A 26,256-nucleotide genomic window follows, 5' to 3' on the forward strand; every position below is an offset into this window, starting at 1 on the left:
CAAGAGGTCACATGCATGACGCGCCCGAACAAGCCCAACCCCCGTGCACGCGATCGGCGTTTCCTTCTTTGTTGTTGTTGACCTGCGTTGCTTTGAGGTCTACTGCCTATTTCTGCAGGGTGTTTTGGAAACGCTGGCTTAGACGCGGTAGAATAGATGAGCGCAATGAGTGCGCGAACGCGTAGAAGCGTTCCACGGCCGTCGTCTGCTCAATGCGCTAACCACGGAACCGCGGAGACACGAACGCATGCGAAACGCCGGCACATTAGCCGCGCATCTCGTTGCAATTCACGGGGAGAGAAAAAAAAAGAACGTTCACATTTCCATATTGCATCTCATTATTTATCTAGATATTTATTAATCTCCTCAAGCAACAAATACTTAAACTACGCATGTCGTGTTAAATAATTTTCGCCATGTCGCGTGCTACTGTTGGCAACGTCAGAGCATCGTCTACGTAGAGAACCAACGTCACGGCATCGCCTTGTACGTAGGGCCATTGATACGCGCACGTCATGCCCTCATCCTCTTGGCGCGCACCGGCAGAAGGGAGAGCAGCATTCATCTTGAAATTTGACCCATTTCCGCGGCGTGTATCCTTGCATATTTTGGCAGACGTGATCATGAACACCTCATCTGCGCATTGTGCTTGTCAGTTCAAAGTTGTCAAACCTAGTGAGTGGCCCTTTAAAATTCACCAAAATTTAAGCACACGAGCCTTAAGCATTATCAGCTCTATCGAAAATGCGGCCGCCGCGGCCGGCATTCGATCCCGCGACCTGCGGGTCAGCAGCCGAGTACCTTATCCACTAGATCACCGTGGCGGATGCAGAACCATTGTTGGTATAGATGGAAGCTATGAGCCACGTCGACTATTTGGGAAAGGTCGCCACCCGGAAGTGTGTTAAGGCATTGACGAAATAGCACTTGTATTGGAAAACTACCGGACAGAACAGACGCGTAGAAACGACGCGTTGAGGAACTAATCGAGTATTCCACAGCCATTATGCACTATTACACTTTACCAAGAGTACCGGGAAAGTCATACTGTAGTTTTTTAGCGCACGAAAAAACGCACGGACGAATGAAGACGGGACAGGGGCTATCCCGTCTTTATCTGTCCGTTTGTTTTTTCATGCGCTAGAAAACTACAGCATGACGTATCAACCCGCCCAAAACACTACGCTACTTGGAAAGGACAGTGGTGTATATATATATATATATAAAAAAAGCGTCGTTTTAAAACCTATAATGCATTCAACTGTAGTGCAGTTGAAAGGGTGCCCGATAGTTGTCGCTAGAGGTCGTCGGTTCGACTACCGCTGATAAAACTTTCTCTTTGTCTTCAATTTTTTTACTTCCGAAACGAAGGTACGCCATTGAAAATTTTGTGGACCCGGCATAAAGTACTTTTCTGTTAATAAGCAGCCAAAGTATGATGTCACGGGGTCATGACGCGGACGAAGGAAGCAGACCCATTAAATTGTTTATTCGGCCGAACTTTTGGCCCCATAAAACACACATTACAGCAATACACTGGCACTGATAGCGGCGAACAGAGCGTCAGCCGTCGATCAAGTGACAAGCAGTGAAGCGCGTCGGTATCGAGCCATCGAATATTCTATCGTTACAGCTTGCGGCCACGTATGTTCAAGAATAATAAGTAATGTTCGCAAAGTGGGCGTAATCTTAACAAAATGGCCTACTATAGTCTCGAAGCTTCTCGGACACCGCAGGCGCGGTTCGCACTGAGAATTACCGAGGGTGAAACGGGGCGATAACAAAACTTACGGAGGGAATGCCCCTCTGAAAAAGGCATCCACCCGATGCTTTCACAAAAACGAAAGTAGAATAATAAAGTAAGAAAATTAACAATAAGTACAAACAATATAGCACAACAGCAAAATACAGTCCTAACTTAAGGTTCACGAATGAAATGGCTTGCGGCGCACGACATGGACGACTTCAAGTCACCCACGGCACCGTTGAGAGTTGGTAATGCCGTCAGGAACAACATCGTGGTCGAGTGTACCGAGGCATCGAACGGTCCGAAGTAGCGTCGCAGAAAAATTTCACAGAGTACGCGTCGGCGTATCGGCGTCCACACCGAAACATTCACCAGGCTGGTATTCCACGAAACTTCCAAGATTGTAACGACGGCGGTCGGTCGCCTGCTGTTTGTTGATGCGCAGGCGGGTAAGTTGACGTGCTTTTTCAGCGCGCTGACGGTAGACGGTGACGTCGAGGTTCTCTTAGTCAGCGACGTTTGGAAGCATATAGCGTCGAGCATTGTTGTCAGGCTTCTGCCATAGACCAACTTGTACGGCGGCATCTGCGTCGTTTCTTGGACGGCCATATTTTACGCGAAGGTCATGTACCGAAAGATTTCATCCCACGGCTTGTGCTCGACGTCGACGTACATGGCCAGCATACCGGCAATAGTCCTATTAAGACGCTAGGTGAGGCCATAGGTCTGTGGACCTAGGCGCTGGTCCGGCGATTTGTCTGGCCTCAAGATTGCCTTAGTTAGGTCCACCATAAATGTCATACCTCTGTCAGTAATGAGGACCTGTGGAGCTCCGTGACACAGAAGATGTTCTCGACGACGAACTTTCCTACCTCGTCGGCAATGTGCTTGGGCAGGGCCCTTGTCTCGGCGTAGCACGTGAGGCAGTCGGTAGCTGCGACGATCCATTTGTAGCTCTCTAGGAAGGCCAACTAAGGTTGCAGTGACGTCACAGCAGATCTGTAGTGAGCGTAGTCGTGCGCAGGTTTCCTTTCCAGGGGGGAGCAAAGGTACATTGCTGACTTTGCACACCCCCCCCTCCATATCTAAGTCGCGGCGCCCCTTTCTGTCAATGTGTGGGACTGTGTTTGAACAACCCCCTCTTAGGTGACTATGGGAGTGCCCGCCCCCTTAACCCCATCTCGTACGCACGCCTATTGTAGGTGCACGTCAAAGAACTATAGGTCATCAAAATTTCCGAAGCCCTCCACTACGGCGGCTCTCATAACCATAGCGTGGTTTTGGGACATTAAACGCCATCAATTATTATTAATATTTAGGCAGCGATGAAGTCATCCAACACACGTTAGACTACCAGATGAGAGAAGCATACACCTTTCAGTCAACGAATTTCCCGTAGAGAATGAAATAAAACACAAACGGCGGCGGCGCACAGGACTGCGTGTACTTTCGAATGCTATCAATGATGCGGCAACACCCGTGCCACCTAAAGGGACACTAAAGTGAAACAGTGAATCACATCGTATATGAATTTCACTCTGAGAATGTCCCCAATTTCACCATCACACGTTTACTGATGCCGGGGAAAATCGAGATTCTATTTCTTAAGTTTCTCGCAGAAATAACAGCACGTTACGCCAGCAATTTCGAAGTCTGATTTATATATTTTTTTATTTTATATCTGCGACGCTCGCAGATATTATTCTGCAGCAAGTTTTTTTTTTTTTTTGCTTAACCTACGGGGCCAATTATTCAGTCAACGGTTTGAGCGCTGTATTCACCCCACGTCGCAAATTACGTCACACTGTTGTCAAGTGCGAGGGCGCCTGTTTCATGCCACTCATGAATGAGCTGATTTGGCACCAAACCCAAGAACGCGAATAAGTCAATCGGGCCATATAGGGACAACCTAGAAAAAAAAAACACGTAAGGAGGGAAAATGCCCTGAAACAGCAGCCTTTCAAACTTCCTGTCCACCACACGATAATGCGAGGTAGACTCACTGCGGTGGTCTACGGTGCTCAACTGACCTGCAGGTCGCGGGACCGAATCCCGGCCGCATTTTCGATGAGGTCCAAATTTTCGGAGCCCTCCACTAAGGCGCCCCTCATAATCATATCGTGGTTTTGAGAAGCACAACAATTGTTATTGAAGCGAGCAAGCGACGGCCCATAGGATTCATCACCATGCAGCTGCGCGATTCCAAGTGTATTGACCGCCACCGTTATAGAAGGTATAGTGAGAGTAGCTGCTGTAGCTCGGAGACTGAAGGATGCACCGAGTGGCTCTTGCAGTCAACACGCAGCAAAGCAAGCTTTTCTTGTGGCGTACAAAACGCTGCGGATCGAGTCGAATAACAACTCCTCACCTGGTCAGCTAAGCAGGCATGAACGACGACCCCAGTCCTGTAGTACACGTGCATGGCAACCAGCAGATCCTGTGGGTGCGCACTCCCGGTGGGAACGCTATCATCGGCGGCCGCTATCGGCCATTGTCTGCCTTCCGTGGAGGACACGTGGCCAGACAAAACACGGCCTCTTTTGGCAGCCTTATCAGAAAAAAGGGTCCGCCCCGCTCCACTTGAAATCGGCCCACAGGTGGCGGAGGAGCCGCCGTCCCCAAGCAGCAGCGATTAAACGCGTTGATGCACGGGAAGCGCAATCCGTCAGCGAATGGCGCCACAAAACAGGTCGGAACGCCAAACGCGGGCGTCCACTCGCCTGCCAAGCACGCTGGTTGAACAGCACATCCCGTGCGCAGCCGCACACCCTGCGTGAAGCAGCTCGTATGCATAGCGGTGTCCCAAAACTGCCACCCAGATAGGCTCGGATCACGCGCGTCGGAGCATGCGTGCGGATCCTTTCTTCCGATTGATGCCACTTCGACGTCACAATCTTGACAGGACAGCAAAAAGGCTCAACAACTTGGGGGACTAGAATATGCCGCGTTCAAAGAAATGAATCGAATGCGGGTGAAGAAAGAAGTTGGAAGGTGTATTATGAAGCACGAACAGCGCCAATTCCACACGGAGACAAATGAGGGAACGCTTGTGTGAGTCTCCTCTTGTGTCCCCGTGTTGAATTCGCGCTGTTTTCACTTCATAATGCGAAACCAGCTAGCCCAAAGCTTCACTTTATTAAGTAAGGTTAGCCAGATCAACAGTGGGGATATGTCTACAGCTCAAGCGGTAACTGAAACGTAGGGCCGATGAAGGAAAACTAATGAACACCAAAACACGGGCGCAAAAGAAATCAGACTCCTGTTACACTGACTAAAAACATGCAAATGACGGAAAATGTCACTCGGCTTACGGCGAGCGTTGATCAAATACAAAGCACACTCAACGATCCCAATGAAGAACTTTGATGATCTGGAGAACGAATCAAGACGTTCGAAATTATGACCACAGGGGCAGTAATTCCCAACGGTACGCATTTTCTGGGAGCTAATTTCTTGTCCCAAGCGTAACAAAAAACGTCACGCGAGCCTCGTGACCTTGAACACTTTTTCTTATTTTTTCTTCGAATACGCGGCTTTCTCAGTGCGATCGCGCGCACACGCGTGGACAAGTGACGGCCTCTCGCGGCGATTTCAGTAACAACTGAGCGCGCCATGTTCAAATCAGCCAATCGTTGATAGATGGGTAATCTACGCGTGATTTTTTTTTTTTTTTTGAAGTGTTCCGTCATTATTCGAGGGAAGAGAAAGCAATTTTTGGCTGACTTTGATGATTTATTGTTAATTCCGGGCCGCGTGCTGCGCTATAACATTTGTCTCGCGTGTTCTCGGGAGCCTCTACTACCGATCAGCAGTGTTTTCTGGCCATAGGTACTCAATTCCAGTCTGCTTCGGTTGATCTGTCTCTAGCTCACTGATGTGTTTGTCTGAGGAAGGGCTTGCCCTGTTGAGTACTCGGTTCCTTTTCAGGATGCTGTCTTCCATCTGAACGTCATACGATCTGTCATAAATTCTCCTAATTATTGTCTTTGACCCATGCTCCTGTTTTCGTTGGTTGAACTGGGACATCCACTGACCCTTTCTAAGGCTTGGTGAATCCTTCGTTTGCCTGTGATGGCAGCTGGTGCTTTTCCGCCTCTTCTACATTCTTATTTCACTCCCATCGACTGTTTCGGATTGCAGTAACTGTGAAGCTGTTGGTACACTCGTTTTAGTGTGGAAACTCATTGACACTTGTGCTAGAGTACCATTCTTCTCTTGAAGTGATGTGTTCTGTTAATAAACAAATGTTATTTGTGGGTCTGAGTTGCTTCCGTGTGCTTTTTTTAGGGAGCATTTTTTCTCTCATTACGGCTGATTCAGACCTTCCATTTGCACGCGGGTAAACCGAGCTTCACGTTTTTTGTTCGAAGTTCCAGCTCTTCGTGGCCTTTTTGAATTCTTTGCAGGTGAATGGCAGATCATTGTCGCTTATCAGAATTCTCGGTACCCAGTAACTGCAAAGTGAGCCCTTAGTTTAGTATCACTTAAACCAAACATTCTTTCCCTAGAGTTTGAGATGGCCCACGTTGTGCCGATCCACAAAGGTGGACCCAAAAAGGAAGCTGTCAACTATAGACCAATTTCATTTACATCAATTGCCTGCAAAGTACTTGAGCACATCTTGTACAAAAAAATAATGCGACATATAACGCACCACAAATTGTTAATAGAAAATCAGCATGGATTCCGTAAAGGACTATCTTGTACCACGCAGCTGGTTGAATTTTATCATGATTTATCCTCTAGTATTGACGAAAATGGGCAAATTGACTGTATTTTTCTTGATTTCCAAAAAGCTTTTGATTCGGTTTCGCATGCGCTCCTTTTGCAAAAACTTAAGTTATTTAACTTAGACCTAAATGTGATAATCTGGATAGAAAATTATTTAAAGCATCATCGCCAATGTGTTGTTTTGAATGGAAAAGCATCCAGTTATGTTGACGTGACATCAGGTGTGCCACAGGGCTCCGTTTTGGGTCCTTTGTTGTTTTTAATTTATATCAATGATATTTCGGTTGGTATCTCATTGTCTATCCGGCTTTTTGCCGATGACTGTATAGTCTACCGGAAAATTAAGAGTGAGCAGGATTCCTCCCAACTTCAAAATGACTTGGTGCGTATTCATGACTGGTGTACAACGTGGAAAATGTTTTTAAATTTTAATAAGTGCATTAACCTTTGTTTTTCAAAGAAGACAAAGAAGATCGAATTTAGATATTGTATAAATGGTGCACCAGTTACCACTAAGACAACTTACAAATACCTGGGTGTGTTCTTTTCTTCTGACTGTTCATGGAATGTACATGTTGATTATGTTGTCGCAAAAGCTGCGAAAATGTTAAATTTTATTCAGCGTAACTTACGATGTTCCCATCAGCGACTTAAAGAATGTGCATATTTGACGTGTGTACGACCAGTCTTAGAGTACGCCTGCGCTGTGTGGGATCCGGCGCAGGTATACCTTAGTGATAAGATAGAAAAAATACAGAACAGGGCGGCAAGGCTCGTCCTGGGACGGTATCAATGGCGGGAAAGCTCTACCGCTATGAAACAAGAATTGAATTGGGAGCTGCTTTCATCGCGTAGAAGAAAATTGCAATTAAAACTTTTATATCTAATATTTAATAATAAAACTGGAATCAATAAGGATATGTATTTACAGACGCCGTATTATTTGTCAAATCGAATTGATCATCCTTTTACACTCAGGGAATATTGTCCCAGGACTGGAATTTTTGCAAATTCTTTTTTTGTCAGAACAATACATGAGTGGAATGGGCTCACAAGTGTACAAGTGTCTGCTGTAAATGAAAATTTGTTTTTTTCGAATCTGTAGCCCCCTTGCTATAACGCCTTCGGGCGCTGCAGGTATACTTCGGATAAAGAATAAAGAAAATGTCGCATCAAACCCGTTCCAATGGATAGGTTGGTTCTGTATGGAGTGAAAGAGTTTCTGTTTGCTGGGCTTGTGCGTACCTTTAGCACATTCTACACCTCATGATCAAGTGTTCTAATTCTGTGTTCATTTCTGGCCAGAAGACACACTCACAAGCACATTGAAGACAGCTCTCAATTCCAAAATGCATTGTCTGGAGTTTCACTTTGCTTTCACCTCACAGAAACATTAGAATAATTAGGCGTATTTTTTTGAAAATCAGACGATTCTCAACAGGCCTCAATTCTTGGAAATGACTTTTTCAGAAAGCCTTATTTCTGTGTGTTAAGTATAAGTGCATGCCTTTGGGTAGTTCATGTTTGTATTGTGGCTAGCCTGAACGAAAGATTCACTTTAGTCTTTGCAGTAACTCATCACACTCAGTCACAGATTTCATCATTTTCAAGGTTTTCTTTCTCACAGGGATGTATTGCACAACATAAATGTTCTAAAGTTCCTCTCTATTGCTTTCGTTGGGAATGAAAGCCCAAGATATCATGTCAGCCAAGACTAACTCCTTTCCTGGTCTGTTCTCTATTGCAATGTTGTGTCTTTGCATCAGAAGGATCATGCTTTGCAGTCATCTTCGAACTTGATCCAATGGTTTCTTCAGGATTGCTTGCTTAAATGGCTTACAATTGCTCAACATCTTTGTTTCTTTTCTGAATGTATACTGATAAAACTTTTCTAAGACAAAGACAGTGGCCAGAGTATCCTTTTCTCTTTGTGCATAACAAAGTTCCATTGTTGTCTGTGCTCTGCTGACGAAAAAGACTAGCTGTCCAATTTAAAGAAGAGCTGCTTCGAATCCAAAATTGCTCACATCACATTGGATTTCTAGCTGCTTTCATTATTCAAAGGAAGGCTACAAATGGAGCTCTTCTCACGAACTCATGCGTTTTTGAATGATTCCTCCTGCTGCTTCCCCGTCTGCTATGGTGAAGCAGCCATGGGAGTTTCTTATTGGGAAGGGGGCACAGACAAGTGAGTTTCGTCAGGGGGGCACAGAGGCGGGGAAGTTATGCATTGTGTTTGGCATAGGTTTTCTTTTAGGGGGGCTTCAGTGCAAACAACCCACCCTCCCCCAGCGCCGCTTTTGCACAAGTTTATAGTTTACAGTTGTGAGGCCCATTTTATTAGCTCTTGTTCTTCCAATCAGAAAAGCGAGGTCTCCTCTAAAGACTATAATTTCACTGTTCGTTTGCTGTGGTGACATCTAGTTGAGTTTTGCCCCAGTATTGCACTTCACTTCTGTACCAACTTCGCAGTGTCATTGCATATGGTTCTAGTTGTTGTGCGTTGACGCGTCTAGCTGAGATGACGTCAACAGTTGCTCTGCTGTACACTTCAAGTTTTACCAGCTTCCCATTCACTGTAAGGAACGTGTGGTTTGAGCTTGGTTGGCCGCTTTCAACTGCCAAGATGGCTTTGTCCTCACTATCTACCGCCAGGTGTATCTACTTAGCCACTTTTACAAACTGCCGTGAAGCACTTTTGTTCGTTTTACTTGCTGCATACCCTCTTTAAGTGTGTCCATTTGAGCTGCAGTGGATTCATGGGCTCGACAGGCCTTTTTAGCCTTCTCTGGTGTCGGACCTTCTATCTTTAGAATGTCTCCACGGGCATTTTTTCGTACATGCTACAGGCGGTATGATTACGACCTTTGTCTTGTTCATTTCCTGAAAGCACAGTCATGCTCCTAGAGCTTCAAATCAGCTATGATGTCAAACTGCTCTTCAACTAATTGTATGCGAGTTCAGAAGTATTGTGAGTGCAGTTTATTTGGCTTTTATAATAAATGCTTGTCAAAAAGGACAATGACATGAACACAAATGAATTCTGGGTTAGGATCAAGTCCAAAGTGTTGTACATATAAAATAGTAAAGAGCCTCCAACATGCATCATCTTTCTCCAGGGGCATTTAGATTTACATACAAATGCCTCGGCAGGGATACCCTATGGGCACATACCTTCATCATTGTCTCACTGGTGAAGACATGCTCACGTCATTAGATTGTGCCGGTCTAAACAAATGCTCAGTTTAGATAGGCACTTTCTAGAAATGGAGGTCAACCAAATTTCATTACAATTGTTTCAGGTATTCACTGAGTGAAATTCTTTTGGAGCAATGATTAGCAGTGTTAAAAAATTTGACCACAGAATTTGATTGGAAAGCAATACAAGAAAGCCTATTTTCTGCTGGCAACAGCAGCGTACACCACATGTGACATGACGGCAGCATTAAGTCTGAAGTTAATAAAACGAAAAAGTACAGCGCATCATCGATGCATGTGCTTGTACGAAACAAAGTTCACACTCAGTTTGTTTCAAACAAGTGGACGCATTCATGATGCACAGTTGCTTGAGTGCACACTGAGTTGAAGATGCCCTGCACAAATATTTTACAAGCCGAGTTTCACGTGGCAACATTTTCTTTGCATAATCCTGAGGTATATGCATAAAGAATTAGTGAGGTTAGCACTAGCAAACAAGTGCTGGCAAACACAAAAATTAAAAATTAAAGCAGATGACAATTACTGGCATACCTTGGAATATTTCATTCACATAGCATGGTGGTTTTCTCCTTCCAGTGAAAATACAGCTGACATAATGTGGTACCAAAGCACACGTAGCCACCACCACAATTTTTTAAAGGAATCATTATGAGTTACAGTAACCACATGGGCCGTAACACTAAAATCTGAGCACTACAGTGATTTCAGCAGTTATTATGACTAGCATGCGAGTACCCATAAGAAAGTAAATAGTTTTGTCCTAATGTAGAAATGCATTGTAAGATTTCACTTTGCGTAGGATGTTGGTCAACACTACTTGTGTTGGTTGCGCACAAAAGCAAACCGTTTCGCATGAATGTACATCTTTTTTTTGCTTCTCAAGAAGCATGAAACACGCTTCTATTCTTATCATCCTAATAATATCCACATCGCAAGCATGCACAAGAGATTCTTCATTTTGGGCCAATGAATACTCGCACTTGAATATGTCACATGTGTTGCCAGAAATTATTTAGATTGAAATGCTTTGATTTTATTACCTTTACTGAAAAACATAAAAAAAAGCAGCATGCATCAATTAAAAATACATGGTCCTGTTGGAGGGTACGGCATAATGCATAATTCTGAAGGAACACAAGCTTGTTAATATTTATTAAATAATAAAGTGCTTTGTGTAACATGAGACAACAAAGCAATGCAAATAAGTTCAGTGGAAACCTGCAAGGGGGCAGAATGGTTCAGAAAGGAAAACTAGACAACCACCCGTTTGTGGCACGAGGCCACAAGGAAATCTGTACGGATTTCTCACAAAGAAAAGCTTCTTAATTGCCGGAAAATTTATCTTGGTCCGGGGATCGAACCAGAGACCAACGCCTTTCCGGGGCGGTCACTCTACCAATGCGACAACATAGAGACAGGTAGCAGAAAACGAAGGCATACAGGGGTGGCGCAAGGATTTCTTTACTATGAAGGGTCACCCGTGATACGCAAGTTCCTTCAGGGGGCAGGGACGCTGAGAACTTCTGTGTTGCATTTCACTATGTTTGCATCTGTGGTAGTAGGGGGGGGGGGAGCAGTTGAAAATTTTCAGGGGCTCCAGCCCCCCCACAAACTTCCCTCCACTGCTGGCACTACCCCTAGAGGTGTACTTACTGAATGGCAGGCAACTGTTTGCCATTAGTAATCCCCTCTGCAATTTTCTGGAAGCCAGTTTTCCATGCAAAAACGTCACTGCACGAGAATTGTTAAAGTTGAGCTCACCATGTAAGTGGCAACATATGCTGTTTACACTTGCATTGAACCACTTTAATTGTTTCAAACCAATAACTGGTACAGTGACTCGCTATGTGGTTGCAGACGCACTTACAAAAACATAATTTCAGTTATGTGTTCAGTTGTGCTACTGCTGGTTCGGTATGATGTCCTACATTTGAACATTTTGCTCTAAATTGGCAACAAAAATTTTTCGCCTTGGGTTCAGGTAGGTTTTGAGAAAACTGATTTGGATTGATTCTTACTAAAAATTACTCATTGGGTACAGTTTTTTTATTGGGGTTTGATGCGACACCATGGTGTTACTACAAATAATGAACGAGCAAATATGTTGCAAAGAAGGCATCTTACAACATGCATGCTGAATAGAAGCATGTCGTGCACAGTGTCATCCTCGACGACCCACTTAAGGTTGCTTTCAGTGGAATAAGTTACAATTCCCATGATTTGTCAGGCTTAGCGCTTAAAAGCTCGTGTTTGGACATAGCTGAGATATTATTTTGAGGAAATCAGGAGTGGGGAGGGGGGGGCAATATAATCACTATGTACATACAAATGTGAATGTACATGATCTCGCACATTCAAACTGAATCATTTTTTTAGGTGTTTCAAACATATCCTTTAGCTTGTTTGTGATCTGTAGCACAGGCAATATAGGAAGGAATGAAGCATTACTTGTGATGTGTGGATTTGCATTGAGTATGTGAATGCACGATCAATTGATCTTCAGCACAATGGCTCGGATGCTGTGACTTTATAACACTACAGAGTCTTGAATTGTTTTTATAGTGCTGATCCGGCTGTCCATTATACTTGTTTATATGAATAGCTTACTGTAAAACATGCTCACAGTATCACACTTGCATGCAACGTATTCTGCACTGTTTTAAAGGGGTGCCCAAGAACTGTGAGTCTGTACTACAACCCAAGAACATCGTGACATGTTTTCTTGCGTACCCTATGCTATATCCTGTGTAAGCTGCTAATAAACTACCTTGTATAATGCAACCATTATCGTCTTTCATTAGAGGATGCAAAAGTTATTCAGACAAAATTAAAGAATTGATTGCCCATAAGTTGCAGCAGTTTACAATTAGTACGCTAGCACATGTGGCTTAATGTTTTATCCTATGTCATTTGTTGCAAGCTTTCATCTCATTGTCCATTTAAACAGCTTGCTAGAAGGAATGCACATGTGCTAGAAGGTAAACTTTTTTTTATGACACCACTGAACCCATTTTAAATTTTAATCAGTGTATTCTCTTGGTTTAGTTTAGAATAAAACATAGATACTGGGCAGCTATGCATGTCATTTCATTTTATATTTTTTTAGCAAGTGCTGACCTTTTGACAGTTTATCACTGTGCTATACATATTTTAAATAAAATGTAGTGGCAGATGGTCAGCCACCAGGACCTTGTTTTGTAGGTTTTGGTGCCCCCTCTACACTTGTAAAGCTTTGTACTTAATAAATGCATGAATGAAATTGGCACTACGCATCACCACTGTGCGAAGAAGAAATACCACAGGTGGATTTTTAGCTACTGGTATTTGTTCTCACAGTGGTGACATTAAAAACCATCTCCAATGAAATTTTTCACGTGCACCACAATCCCTCAAAGTAATTCTCTACAAAACACTTATCCTGCCTAAACTAAAATATGCAGCCTCTGTATGGGACCACAGTCAGCATAATTTAATTCATTTAGTAGAAAAAGTTCAGAACAATTCCGCAGGATTCATTTCATCTAAGTATAACAGAACTGCTAGCATCAGTTTAATGAAAAATAATCTAGGATTACCGCCTCTAGCTTTACGACATAAAATCACGCACCTCTCTCTACCACCACTTTTTATGACGCCAAGTCCTTTTAGCACCGCATTACATATCATCTCGCATTGATCACCAACACAAAGTAGGCATTCCATCTTGTAGGTCTTCCTCTTTCTTTCACTCATTTGTGCCACACACAAGTGATGAGTGGAATCACCTTCCTCCAGATGTTGTCACCATCAAGGATACTAACCAATTTAAAGTAGCTGTATGTGATATATTTCTCTAAGTTTTGTTTTTCTTTCGAACTAGGCACCGCCATTTATAGTTATATCATGCGTCTATCTTCATTGATAACCAAGTTCTGACTCTCGTTTATACTTACTGTATTCTTGTATTTTGTTTTGTTTTTTGTGCTGCTATAATTTGTATAACTACTTGTAATCTTTTAGGAATGTACTTGGAAATTGTTGCAAGTTCTTTTCTGCATTCTTTTTCTGTGTCTTGTGACCTTTTTTTTTTAACTTTATCTCTAATTTTCTGTATTTTTGCCCCACCCACTATGTATTGTCATCGGCCTTGAGGGTATTCTAAATAAATAAATAAATAAATAAAATCAATATTGACTTTGTATAAGGATGCTGTGATAGCATGGTTCAAGACAAGGGAAGACCATGAGCAAGATATAAGTTCACTGCAAATAAAATCAGACTTTTTTTTTAAATAATGTGGTTTTTCTGAAGCAAAATTTTCCAGTGAGACAATACCTACAGATAGAGTATTTCACATATTACAAAAGTAATAACACTGCAAGTAATCATCTTCTTGGGGTGTTCATGAGTGTGCAGAGCCATTCCTGTATTGCTCTATGTTAACAGACTGTCACAGACAGAGAAAATGTCTCATCAGACTGACTCAAGAAGGGCTTGCAATTTGCTGATGATGCTTCAGTATTACAGGAGCAATATGAAAGATACTCATGTTATCAGCAGAAAACACTTCATTTTATCAGCAGAAGACAATTAATGATCTACCCACTACAGTTACATTAATACCACAGGTGACAGAAAGAAACGGCTCGATGGGCTAGTACAGCATGACTGATATTTGATTTTGGGATGATACAACGAAAACACTAGCATGCCAATGCCCCATCTCAACTCCACATGTCACATCATGTTCACCCTGAAGTCAGTGGATAGAGGCTATACATACACATCTTATGCTTAGTAGGTCAAGGCATACTATGTTGATGAAGCCTAGTGGCAAAGCAAGGAGTTGGCACACTGGGCTCACACCTCCTCCCCGGTAGTATACAGAGTGCAAAATGACGATCGATAACATCCACGGACTGGGTCCCACTTAAGATCATAGTGGTGCCTCTCCTCCAATTCCACGTCCACAAAAAATTTTTTAAAAAATCTGCCTACGCCCCTGTGGCAGCCCACATACATTCTGGTGCTCACTTTAGTGTTGTCAATCGGTGCCATGACCATGTGTACGCATAATGTGAAGGCACACATTACATGCCCATTTAGAATAGAAGGACATGCGTACAAAAAATTTGTACATGCGTACAAAATGACACCAGTCAGAATTCAGGATAATGTGACAGATTTTGCAAAATAGTCTATACTGGTTAACTTGGCAGCTAAAAAAGAAAACATCACAAATTGTACCACAAGTTGTCCAGAGGACAGCTAGTTAAAGCCAAAGCCATACCTTGTGACAATAGAATGGTCTTGCACAGCGTATTACACTACATGTGGCTGTTCTTGTTTATGAAGCCAGAGTTAAAGTGAACAGAAGTGTTATCTCTGCCCACTGAGGAGCGAACAGATTTTGTCTCTTCTGAAGCCTTACACATCTCAGCGCATTTACATTTTCAGCAAGGTTTCTTTGCGAAAACCTTAAAATTTATGAAGTGCAGAAGTGACAAATGATTTGAATTTACTGATGCAATTATGCCCCAAAATGATTCCTAGCTGCAAATGCATCTTAGAAGGAGACGTTATGCACAGCTGAACTGATCATAGAAGAAATGCCTTAGATGTTGCCCAGGTTTTACTGCATTTGGCACTCTGCGCCAGCTAGAAGAACATGAAATAAAGCAATTCACGCTCCCTAGAAGAGACTGAGATATTGAGTGATGAGAAAGAAGGTTTACCTTAGAGTAAACACAAATATGCGTCAGTGAACGAGATTCATGGTTTTATTGGCGTCAAAAAGAAAAGTGCACTTCTTTCAAGCATGCCTTTCACTGGACTACTGTGAGCGATTTCCTGCTAACAATTACCCAAGCAGGGTAAAAGAAAGCTGAAGCACCGAAAATTTGTCACACATCATCCACAGAACATTCAAGTGGGTGGAGAACCTAATATTATGATATAAAAACCTGGTTATGACATCATGTTAGTCCATGTAGCATTGAGGCTGTGTCAGGGTATGTAATGCACCATATTGCCGATGGGAAAAGATGATGAGGTGAGCAACACGAATGTAGACCTGAATGGGTTGTAGCAAATAAATTGTGAAACCTTCAGATGAGTTAAAATAACAGGGATGTTTGTGTTGTCATTTTTTACGTACACCAACAAAAAAATGTAGACATGTGTTTTCGACAGCAACAAGGTGTGTTGCATGAAATGTAAACACACAATACGCTTCATATTTGCATGCTTTTAAAAACAAGCTATAGCACCTCTTATATGATGCATGACTACTTGATTTGCACATACATTTCATTCGAGCTTTAATGAATATATCACACATGGTAAACATTTTCTTCTAGGCTGAAACTTTAATTACTTCAATACTTGTCGAGCTCATTGTGACATGTTATAGAGCAAACACGAACTTGTATAGAGCAAAGTAAAGAGTACGTCAGCAAGCCGCGCACAACGATATACACCAGTGCCCAATTGTAAACATTGCTGACCAGACAATTCCTTCGGCTATTTGTAGATAGCATCGCAGTACCGCAGCATGCAATGCCGCTGCCACTGTAGGCCTTTTCTTCATTGTAATACAAAGCGTTTGTGCGTGTTGGCGCCCGCATTCCTGCTAGCTGTAAAAGATCGCCATCACGCCAAGCGCAACTCGAACGTTACGACCTGTGTGCGGTAACGACGAAGACAACAACAAAAAGGGAGCGCGTAATTAGCCTCGAACACAGAGGACTATGGCAACAAACCACTTGCGGCCGAAAAACGCGTTGTGAAAATACAACAGTCTCAATTTCATGATAAACGCAGCAGCTTGAACCAACGCATTCAAAAACTTATCAGCGTCGTCTGGTGTTGGTGATGGTTGCCGACCTTGAAAACTGAAGCTCCGCCAAACGGTTGCCAGCCTCAACAGTCGTTGCATCGTCCGATCAAAGGGCACATCAGAGCCGCTCATGCGGCTAGCACTTGCGTTCCATTTTGGCACAGGGCCACCATTTCGCTCTCCGCTTGCGGGCGGCAGGGGTCCCGCCACGTGCAGAGTGGGTGTGCGGCTAGAACGAGTAAGGGCCCTAAGGCTTGCTCAGAAATGCAGGAACCACAGTGTACGTATGTGCTTAAACAAATTTCGTGATGTGCTTCTTCTGCAGAGCCTCCGCGGTTTGCCGTCGCTTTGACGAACTAGCCATGCGCAAGGTCCCCTTTCTTCGCGCCACTCCAGTGCTCATTGTACGTCCGCTGTCTAGGAGAAAATGCACGACCACCCTTCTCGAGACACCATTTGCCTGCGCATGCCCCGAAGAAAACAAAAAACACGTGTTTCGAAGCGTCTTCTTATTCTTAGAAATTTGAGTGGGCATTGCTCCGACGTTTCGGAATACATACGAAACGGTTCCTCTTAGAGTTCAAAGAGGTAAGGCACGAACCACCCGTCCCCATCCTCGGCTGCGGGCAACGCATTCGGAGTGTGAGAAGTCAGCGAGACTTTCTTGTTTTTTTTTTTTTCAGTAGCTAAGTACGTCAGCAGTTCTTTGAACATGTGGTTTCACTTTGAAGACACGTGCGCAGCATCGTTTCCGGCTTATAACTGGCCCTAGCTCGGCCTTTATAACCTCCTGTTTCAGAGTTCGAGTGTGTGAGGCCGCAGCGAAAGTGGACGAGCCACTTGAGTTCTTCCTATCACCTGACCCATCCTTCCACGAATGGCATGTCGCCTGAGTTCGCTTCAAACAGGCGATAGTTTCACTGATGTCTCGGACAACGGAGAGTGATATGTTTCTGTCGTGGTGTTTATAGGGGGAATACTGTTGCTGCATTTCTAAGATTGCATCGTTCAGTTTTTAGAAGGAAATTGACGTTAAATAGACAATCTTGAATAACCGTTTTCGGCGAGATTGCTAAATATATTGCTTTTTTTTTTCCTCTTTCGTTAGTTGTGTGCTGCAGTGAGTTGCGGCGCTTCACATTACTGTATCTAATACTGATGTATCACGGATTTTCAAGTGGTCTAAAGTGAACTGAGCATATTAGTTAGGGTAGGTGTGTTTGCAGTTTTGTTTTTAGATTGCGAGAACATCCAAAAGTAACAATGAGCCTCTGTTTTAAAGAAGAACTGAACACTTGCTCAATGAATTTAGATGAGAGAATAAATGTGACTTAAGATCTCATGAAACGACAGTCCTTCAGATGAATCTGGTCCTTGAGAAGATACAACTACGGTTGGAATGGATTAAAAGTGTGTTCCTTGGTGTGTTTCACTGTGAATTGTAATGAGGCAAGAAAAAAAAGAGTCGCACAATGTATCTGGAAAGGTAAGGGGGCCTGAAATAGTTCTTTCCTTTTTTTGTTTTATTTCAGAGGATCAATAGTTAACTTGATTTCATCCTGTGAAATTAGTTAAACACCGTTTGCTCGTCAACAGTGATTGGGAAGACTTTAAGTCTAAAGAGCATTGTAGCGGCGACAGGCGTTTGCCTTCGTTTTTACTTCGTGTTTTGAGGAGCTCATTTATCATGCAAAAAGAATGTTTTTCAGCAAGTAGTGTGCTATTTTTGACTATTTAAAAGAAAACAAGCTACACGATGGACACAATTCATGTCCACTACAGTGTAAAGGATTTGGGAAAAAGTAACGAAACTGTCACTGGCATCACAACTGGAAATGGGTACCACGTGTTTCACTTCTATAGCGAGTAAGGCCATTGAATGAACTCACCTGTTACTTATATAATATTAGCTTCATGACTTTTTATTTGAAAAAAGTTGTGCATTTAAAGCATCGTGAGCGTAATGTTATTACTTTGCAGCTTCGTCGCATCACACATTTAGGGCCATTAAATCAAGCCTTGTGAGGCCGATAATTTAGTAATATCTAGGCACTTGAGGTCTTAACCTCTAATTTCATTAGGAGCGTCCCAGTGAACCAGGTATTTGCATGTATGCAAGTCAGTGTAGTAGATTTGCCCGTGTGAACCGGATAATGTCGTAAATGGTAAACAACACTGCCAACTTTTGGTCCGAACATACATGTATGAAAGGGAGGAAGACAACCACCAGTTTGTAGCACAAAGCCACAAGAAAATTCACACAGATTTCTCAGAAAGGAGGCCTCTTTGCTGCCAAAAAATTCGTCCTGGTATGTGGTTCGAACCAAGACCAACACCTATCTGGGGCGGTCACTCTGCCAATTGAGCTAACAAGGAAGCAAACATTTGACAGCACGGGGGTGTATTCATCGACAACTCGAAGCACATGGACACAAGTATTACAAACGTATGTTGCAAATGTTGCCCATTTGAAACATACATGTATGTAGCATTGCATACACAGCTGTTTGAGTTGATATAGATGTATACACTTTGAAGTGACATGCACTGTGCACCGAAGCCAAGTCACGCAGGGCATTGTCATTGTACACAGCCCCTCTTAGACTTCTACCAAGAATAAAATAAGAACAGTCAGACTGACAGCTTGTGAAAGCAACTTTTCTTTTGTACAAAGCTGCTTCACTGGAAGGAAACGCAGCCCGAGCCACAGAGCATGTAGTTTCTGATTTTTCAGTATAGGAGTAGATATGTGACTATGAGATAATTAATATAATAAATCAGGCAATTTTTCCCTCAAGCCACTCCTTGGATCAAAACGACAACTTGAAAACAAGGCTGCACTTACGGGAGAGAGGTGTCGACTTTTGGCGAGGCAATTAAAACCACCGATTCCCGCCCCCTTCGGTGCACCACTGACGTAGGTGACTCGGCGACAAGGACATTGGGGCATATAAGAGAGGGGTTAGGTCGGCCTCCGGGGGGGGGGTGGGGGGTGGAGTTACAGCCCCCCCCCCCCCCTGTCAGTGCACCAATGGCACACCCGCTTCACAGGTAAGGGAGACCACCACGGTGTCCCACTGCACCCGCCGGCAGAATAGGAATGCTATTTTTTTTATGCTGAGACAAGCTGCTTTTCATAGTTGAATTGATGCGAAGAATATGCTCCATTATCACATATAGCGCACAATGTAACAGACAAAGTGGGCACCACTTATTTAGCATCAACTCTCGGTACCAAATGAGCCCACGTCTCAAGCAGTTCATTGCACACCAGTGCTCAGAACACGTTCTTTTCCTGTCAGCGACCTGTGCCCATAGGGCTGTGCGAATAGCCAACTTTAAAACCAAATCGAATACGAAGAAAATATAAGTTAGAACAAATTGAATAGTAATTGATTATAATTGAATAGCAAGTGAATTATTTTAAGAACGATTGCATGTTTCAATAATATTTAGTTTGTATAAATTAACAGAAACATTAATAAAAAAATTGTTACGATTAGTTTATACCAGCAAAAAATTACATTGTTAGGTGGGTAATCTTGTATAGGCTGTGACAGTCAAGCAAAATGTTTTAACTGTCCGCTCAAACACAGTGGTAGTTTCAGAAATCAAGGAGGTACTTTGTCACCCCTTTTTAAACAAACCTACACGAATTAAAACAAATAAGTGCTATTTCCTTCGTATATGTCTTACTCCTCTGGGTTTTTTTTCGCCAATGCTAAATATTCGAAAAATACTCGGCATTCCAAATATGTGTTATTTGATTCACGACTACCATCGAATAGAATCCCATTCGATTTGTTATTTGAGCTTTTAGAACTTTTAAACACCCCTACTTACCCCCAAAATCGCAATTATGAATGAAGCCAGAACGTTAGGCTTTCTTAATTGTTTTATAAGGCATCTTCTTTGCTGCTGAAAAATGTATGATCCACGTACAATAAGAACCACGTGAACCCCGAGGAAAAAGGGGGGGGGGCGTTATCGCGCGCTGGTCTTCCTTCGGATAATTTGCGACGGTGACGGCTGTCCCATGCACGCCCCTAGCGATATCGGCACGCAGAGGGCCCCTCTCTGGCAAGGGAAACGCGCGGAGATCCGCACACCTCCCCCTTCTAGACACCCTAACCATATACAGTTACTCCAAGGTCACATAAAGTTACTGTATATGCTACCTAAAGTAGCAGAGTTGCACCACTGTTTTCCGGGTGCCGCTCACGCAGCTTTTGACGATTCCAGCAATGCTATTGGTCACGTGCCATCGCGTGGCCATAGGTGGTTCAAATGCAGTGCGGAGAACCTAACACTACGCAGACGACACCGATGCTTCGCAGCCTTATGAGCGTGCTGGCGTCTTCGCACAGACACCGAGTGCGTCCGTCATGGACACTCGGTGCATCCTTCAAAGACACTGGGCGCGTCTCAATGGCGGTGCTGCGCCCTTCTCATTCAGTGTCTTGAGGCCTGTAAAAAGCCGACACGTATCTTCATGAAAAATAAAAAGAAAGCCGAAAAATCAATTAATCAACGTTAGTACCCTGAAGCGCGAGCATTGCTGGCATACGCGGGTGGTGAATGGCCTTCCTGCAAGACTTTTGAACCCAGGATGGCGTACATTGGTACAACTCTGCTACATAACGGTAGCATATAGACTAACTCTAAGAGTGGATGGATGAATTGATATGGCTGTGCCGTTTAGATCAAGCACTGGCTCACGCCACGTAACCGTTATACTTAATCAATAAAAACTAGATTTTCTTTTCCCGTTATATAATGAAGTTAGGGACTGGCACATTACAGTGAAGGATTTTATTTTGACTCATACCTTGATTGTAGCCATCAATCAGATAGACTCCTCCTAGGTATTTCAACCTGCTTAAAGTCTATTTTGCCCTCCCTGTCCCTAAACCCGTGTTTCGAAAAAGCTGTTCCATCATCCTGAACTATGGAATGAAGTCTTTTACAGAACATTATTGAGAGTTTGGCAGTTTCCCCCTCCTCTCCACACTCAGTGCATACCGCGTCCGCCCCTTCGCATTTGGCCCGATAAGTCTTAGTTCGCAGTACTCCCGCCCTGGCCTCAAACAGTACATCACTACCCTGAGAATAATCATTGATCCTTTCCTTGGTAATTTCCTGCTTAAAAAAAATCGATAATCTTTAGTGCCGACTTCTTGATCGTGCCTATTCTCCAAATGTCGGTCACCGTTTCATTCTCCTTCTTCTTAACTGACAGTTCTATTCAGTTTGGCCCCTTGCTGTTTTCCAAGTATTTACCCGTCAATTTTCTGGTTCGCTTCCTCCATTTTGTATCGACATTCTTCATGTTCAAGTAGCTGAAAACCTTTCTAGCCCAACACTCTTCCCCCATTTCTCTCAATAGCTTCACAAATTTTATCTTGCTGCTAGCTTCCCTGCCCTCAAATGACGTCCATCCTGTATTACCTTGTACTCTCTGATTTGGTGCATTCCCGTGAGCTCCTAAGGCATGCCTACCTAACTATTCCATGTTGCTGAATTTCTTATCCTGCTTGAACTTCTGATCACATGCACAAGACCGCATTCCCGAACGTGAAACCAGGAACCATGACCCCTTTGCATATTCCTCTCACAACATCATACTTACTGTGATTCCACAGTGCCCTATTTTTCATCACTGTTGCATTCCCGTTACCTTTAGTCGTCACGTATATTTCGTGTTCCCTTAGGTACTTGGTCCCATTGCTTATCCATACGCCCAGATATTAGTATTTATCTGTTATCTCTAGCATGACCTCCTGTATCCTAAGCTTCATTATGATTAAAAATCATGGCTGCTAATTTTTCCTTACTGAATCAAAAATCTAACCTATCTCCCTCATTACCACAGATGTCCATCAATCTCTGCAAATCTTCCTTGTTGTCGGCCATTAGCACTATATCATCTGCATACATCAATGCTGGTAGTGCCTGTTCAACGAGTTTTTCTTGTTTGACGAAAGAGAGGTTGAAGCCCAGTCCACTTCCCTCTAATTTGGCCTCTAATATTGGTAGGTACATCAGAATAGCAAGGGTGACAGAGGACACCGCTGCCTAAGTTCCCGTTTTACCTCTGTGGGCTTGGATACCTATTTTTCCCACTTTATAGCTATCTTGTTACTTTTATAGATATCCATAAAAAGATTAGTGGCTCCATCTTCCGCATCTAGTGTGTCCAGTGTTCTCCACAACTCCTCTTGAACGACGTTATCGTACGCTCCCTTGATATCCAAAAATACTAGCCACAGAAGCTGTGTTCCTTTTCTGCTACTTCGATGGACTGCGTCAGTGAGAACAGATTGTCTTTCAACCTCCTGTGTTTCGGAACCCCATTATGCAGTTCCCCCAGCACCCCCTCATCCTCTATCCATGCCTGCAGTCTGTCCTTTATAATCTGCATCGCCAGCCTGTAGACCACTGATGTCACTGCTATAGGACGGTAGTTGTTTCTGTCAACTTTGTCCCCCTTTCATTTATAAATCATGCTCACCCTGCCAAGTCTCCATCCACTGGGGACTTCACCATCGATTATTGTTTTGCTCACTGCCTCTCTCAAAGTCTGCTTAGACTTCGGACCCAATGTCTTCATCAGCATAATTGAAATGCCATCTGGGCCTGTTGATCTACTACTAGGAACCCTTTTCTCAGCCGTTTCCCACTCTCGTTGTGAAAATGAAGCCATTACACCACTTGATGTCCTTGTCTATTGTGGTGCATAAGACACTTCTTTGCTGAAATTTTTCTGTCACCATTGTTCTTATATATTCAATAGCTTTGTCCCCTTCTAGCCTAGCACCTTAAGGTGTAGGTATAAATCTCTGTTTCGGGCTTGTCTCATTTCTTAGGTAGTTTAGATGGTTCCAAAATTTCGCAGCTGCCTTGATATCCTTTTTATGTACTTCTGCCAGCCACAAGGCCAAAGGCATTGACGCGCCACCTAGCGACGAGACGCCTGCTATGGTGCGCGACCACGTGCTGTCGTATCAGTTGGCTTCTATCATGTCACTCTCTCCAACGCGCTCGTGGCCAAAGCGACAACTGTGTGGCGCTGTCATTGCTCCATCAAATCTGGGCGTATGGATAAGCAATGGGGCCGAGTATCTAAGGGAACATGAAAGATATATAACAAATAAAGGTGACAGAAACACAGCGGTGATAAAAAACTGGGCACTGTGGAATTACAAAAGGTAAGATGGTATGAGAGGAATCTGGAAAGGGGTCACAATTCCTGGTCTGACGTTCCGCAATGCAGTGTTGTGTATGAAATCAGAGGTTGAAGTAAAATCAGAAATTAAGCAACATGGAATAGGTAGGCTTGCTTTAGGAGCCCACGGGAATACACTAAATCATGGAGTACAAGGTCATATGGGATGGGCATCATTCGAGGACAGAGATGCTAGCAGCAAGATAAAATTTGAGAAGCGGTTGAGAGAAATGGGAGAGGAACGTTGGGCAAGGAAGATTTTTAGCTACTTGTACATGAGGAATGTCGATACAAAATGGAGAAAGCAAACCAGAAAATTGACGGGTAAATACTTGGAAAACAGCAGGGGGCCAAACCAAATAGAACTGTCAGTTAAGATGAAGGTGAATGAAACGGTGACCGACATGAGGAGAATAGGCACAATTAAGAAGTCGGCACTAAAGATTTATCGAATTTTTGAAGCAGGAAATTGCCAAGGAAAGGATCTATGATAATTCTCGAGGTAGTTCTATACCCTTTGAGGCCTGGACGGGAGTATTGCGTACCAAGACATATCGGGCCAAATGCGAAGGGGCGGACACGGTATGCACTGAGTGTGGAGAGGAGGGAGAAACGGCCGAACTCTTGATAATGTTCTGTAAAAGGCTTCATCCTATAGTTCAGGATGATAGCACAGCGTTTGTCAAAACACTGGGGTTTAGGGACAAGGAGGGCAAAATAGACTTCCACCACCATCATCATCAGCAGCCTGACTATGTCCACTGCAGGACAAAGGCCTCTCCCAACTTCCGCCAGTTAACCTGGTCCTGTGCTTGCTGCTGCCAATTTATACCCGCAAACTTCTTAATCTCATCTGCCCACCTAACCTTGTCTCCCCCTAACCCGCTTGCATTTTCTGGGAATCTAGTTAGTTGCCCTTAATGACCAGCGGTTATCCTGTCTACGTGCTACATGACCGGCTCATGTCCATTTCCTCTTCTTGATTTCAACTATGATATCCTTAACCCCAGTTTGTTCCCTAATCCACTCTGATCTCTTCTTGTCTCTTAGTGTTACACCTACCATTTTTCTTTCCATTGCTCGATACGTCGTCCTCAATTTAAGCTGAACCCACTTTGTAAGTCTCCAGGCTTCTGCTCCGTAGCTAAGTACCGGCAAGATACAGCTGTTATATACCTTCCTCTTGATGGATAGTGGCAATCTATCCGTCATGATTTGAGAGTGCTTGCAAAATGTGCTCCACCACATTCTTATTCTTCTAGTTACTTCAATCTCGTGGTTCGGCTCTGCGGTTACTACCTGCCCTAAGTAGACATAGTCTTTTACAACTTGAAGTGCACTATTACCTATCTCGAAGCGCTGCTCTTTTCTGAGGTTGTTGTACATTACTTTCGTTTTTCTGCAGATTAATTTTAAGACCCACCTTTCTGCTCTCCTTGTCTAACTTCATAACCATGAGCTGCGATTCGTCCCCTGAGTTACTCAGCAATGCAATGTCATCGGCGAAGCACAGGTTACTAAGGTACTCTTCATTAACTCTTATCCCTAACTCTTCCCATTCTAGGCTTCTGAAAACATCCTGTAAGCATGCGGTAAATAGCATAGGGAAGATTGTGTCCCCCCTGCCTTACACCCTTCTTGATTGGTATTCTGTTGCTTTTTTTTAGGAAGCACTACGGTAGCAGTTGATCCCCTGTAGATTTCTTCCAGGATGTTTATATATACTTCATCGACTCCCTGATTCCGCAGTGTCTGCATGACGGCTGATATTTCTACTGAATCAAACACCTTCTTGTAATCTATGAAGGCTATGTATAGTGGTTGGTTATATTTTGAGCATTTCTCTATTACCTGATTCATAGTATGAATGTGGTCGGTTGTTGAGTAGCCTTTTCGAAATCCTGCTTGTTCCTTTGGTTGATTGAATTCTAATGTTTTCTTCACTCTGTTAGCAATTACCTTTGTAAATAGCTTGTATACTACAGAGAGCAAGCTGATCGGCCTGTAATTCTTCAAGTCCTTGCCATCTCCTTGCTTATGTATTAAGATGATGTTAGCGTTCTTCCAAGACTCTGGTACTCTTCCCATCAGTAGACACCTCGTAAACAAGGTGACTAGTTTTTCTAACACAATCTGTCCTCCATCTTTCAGCAGATCTGATGTTACCTGATCCTCACCAGCAGCTTTGCCTCTTTGCATGCTCTCCAAAGCTTTTCTGACTTCTTCTATAATTACTGGTGGGGTGTCATCTGGGTTACTGCTAGTTCTTATGGTATTAAGGTCGTGGTTGTCCCGGCTACTGTACAGATCTCTAAAAACTTCTCCGCTATTTTAACTATCCCATCCATATTGGTAGTTATTTTGCCTTCTTTGTCACTTAGCGCATACATTCGATTTTTGCCTATTCCAAGTTTCCTCTTCACTGCTTTGATGCTTCCTTCGTTTTTCAGAGCATGTTCAATTCTCTTCATGTTATACCTTCTTACATTGCATACCTTACGCCAATTAATCAACTTC

General features: G+C 43.4%; 1 protein-coding gene across 2 annotated transcripts in view; it reads right to left on the reverse strand.

Moving 5' to 3' along the window:
* The window catches only part of LOC119163028 (TBC1 domain family member 25), a 408,328-nt gene that overhangs the window by 312,282 nt on the left and 69,790 nt on the right, over positions 1-26,256 (reverse strand). The window contains exon 1 of one of the 2 annotated variants that reach the window (XM_037414918.2): positions 4,116-4,575. The exons of the other annotated variant lie outside the window; for it this stretch is intronic. Within the exon in view, the coding sequence (XP_037270815.1) occupies positions 4,116-4,169 (54 nt within the window). The 5' untranslated portion in view covers positions 4,170-4,575. Of the gene's footprint in view, positions 1-4,115; positions 4,576-26,256 lie in introns of those variants that run through there. 2 annotated transcript variants of the gene reach the window in all.

The sequence above is a fragment of the Rhipicephalus microplus genome, unplaced genomic scaffold, assembly GCF_043290135.1.
Source record: "Rhipicephalus microplus isolate Deutch F79 unplaced genomic scaffold, USDA_Rmic scaffold_13, whole genome shotgun sequence".
Taxonomy (NCBI): Eukaryota; Metazoa; Arthropoda; class Arachnida; order Ixodida; family Ixodidae; genus Rhipicephalus; species Rhipicephalus microplus.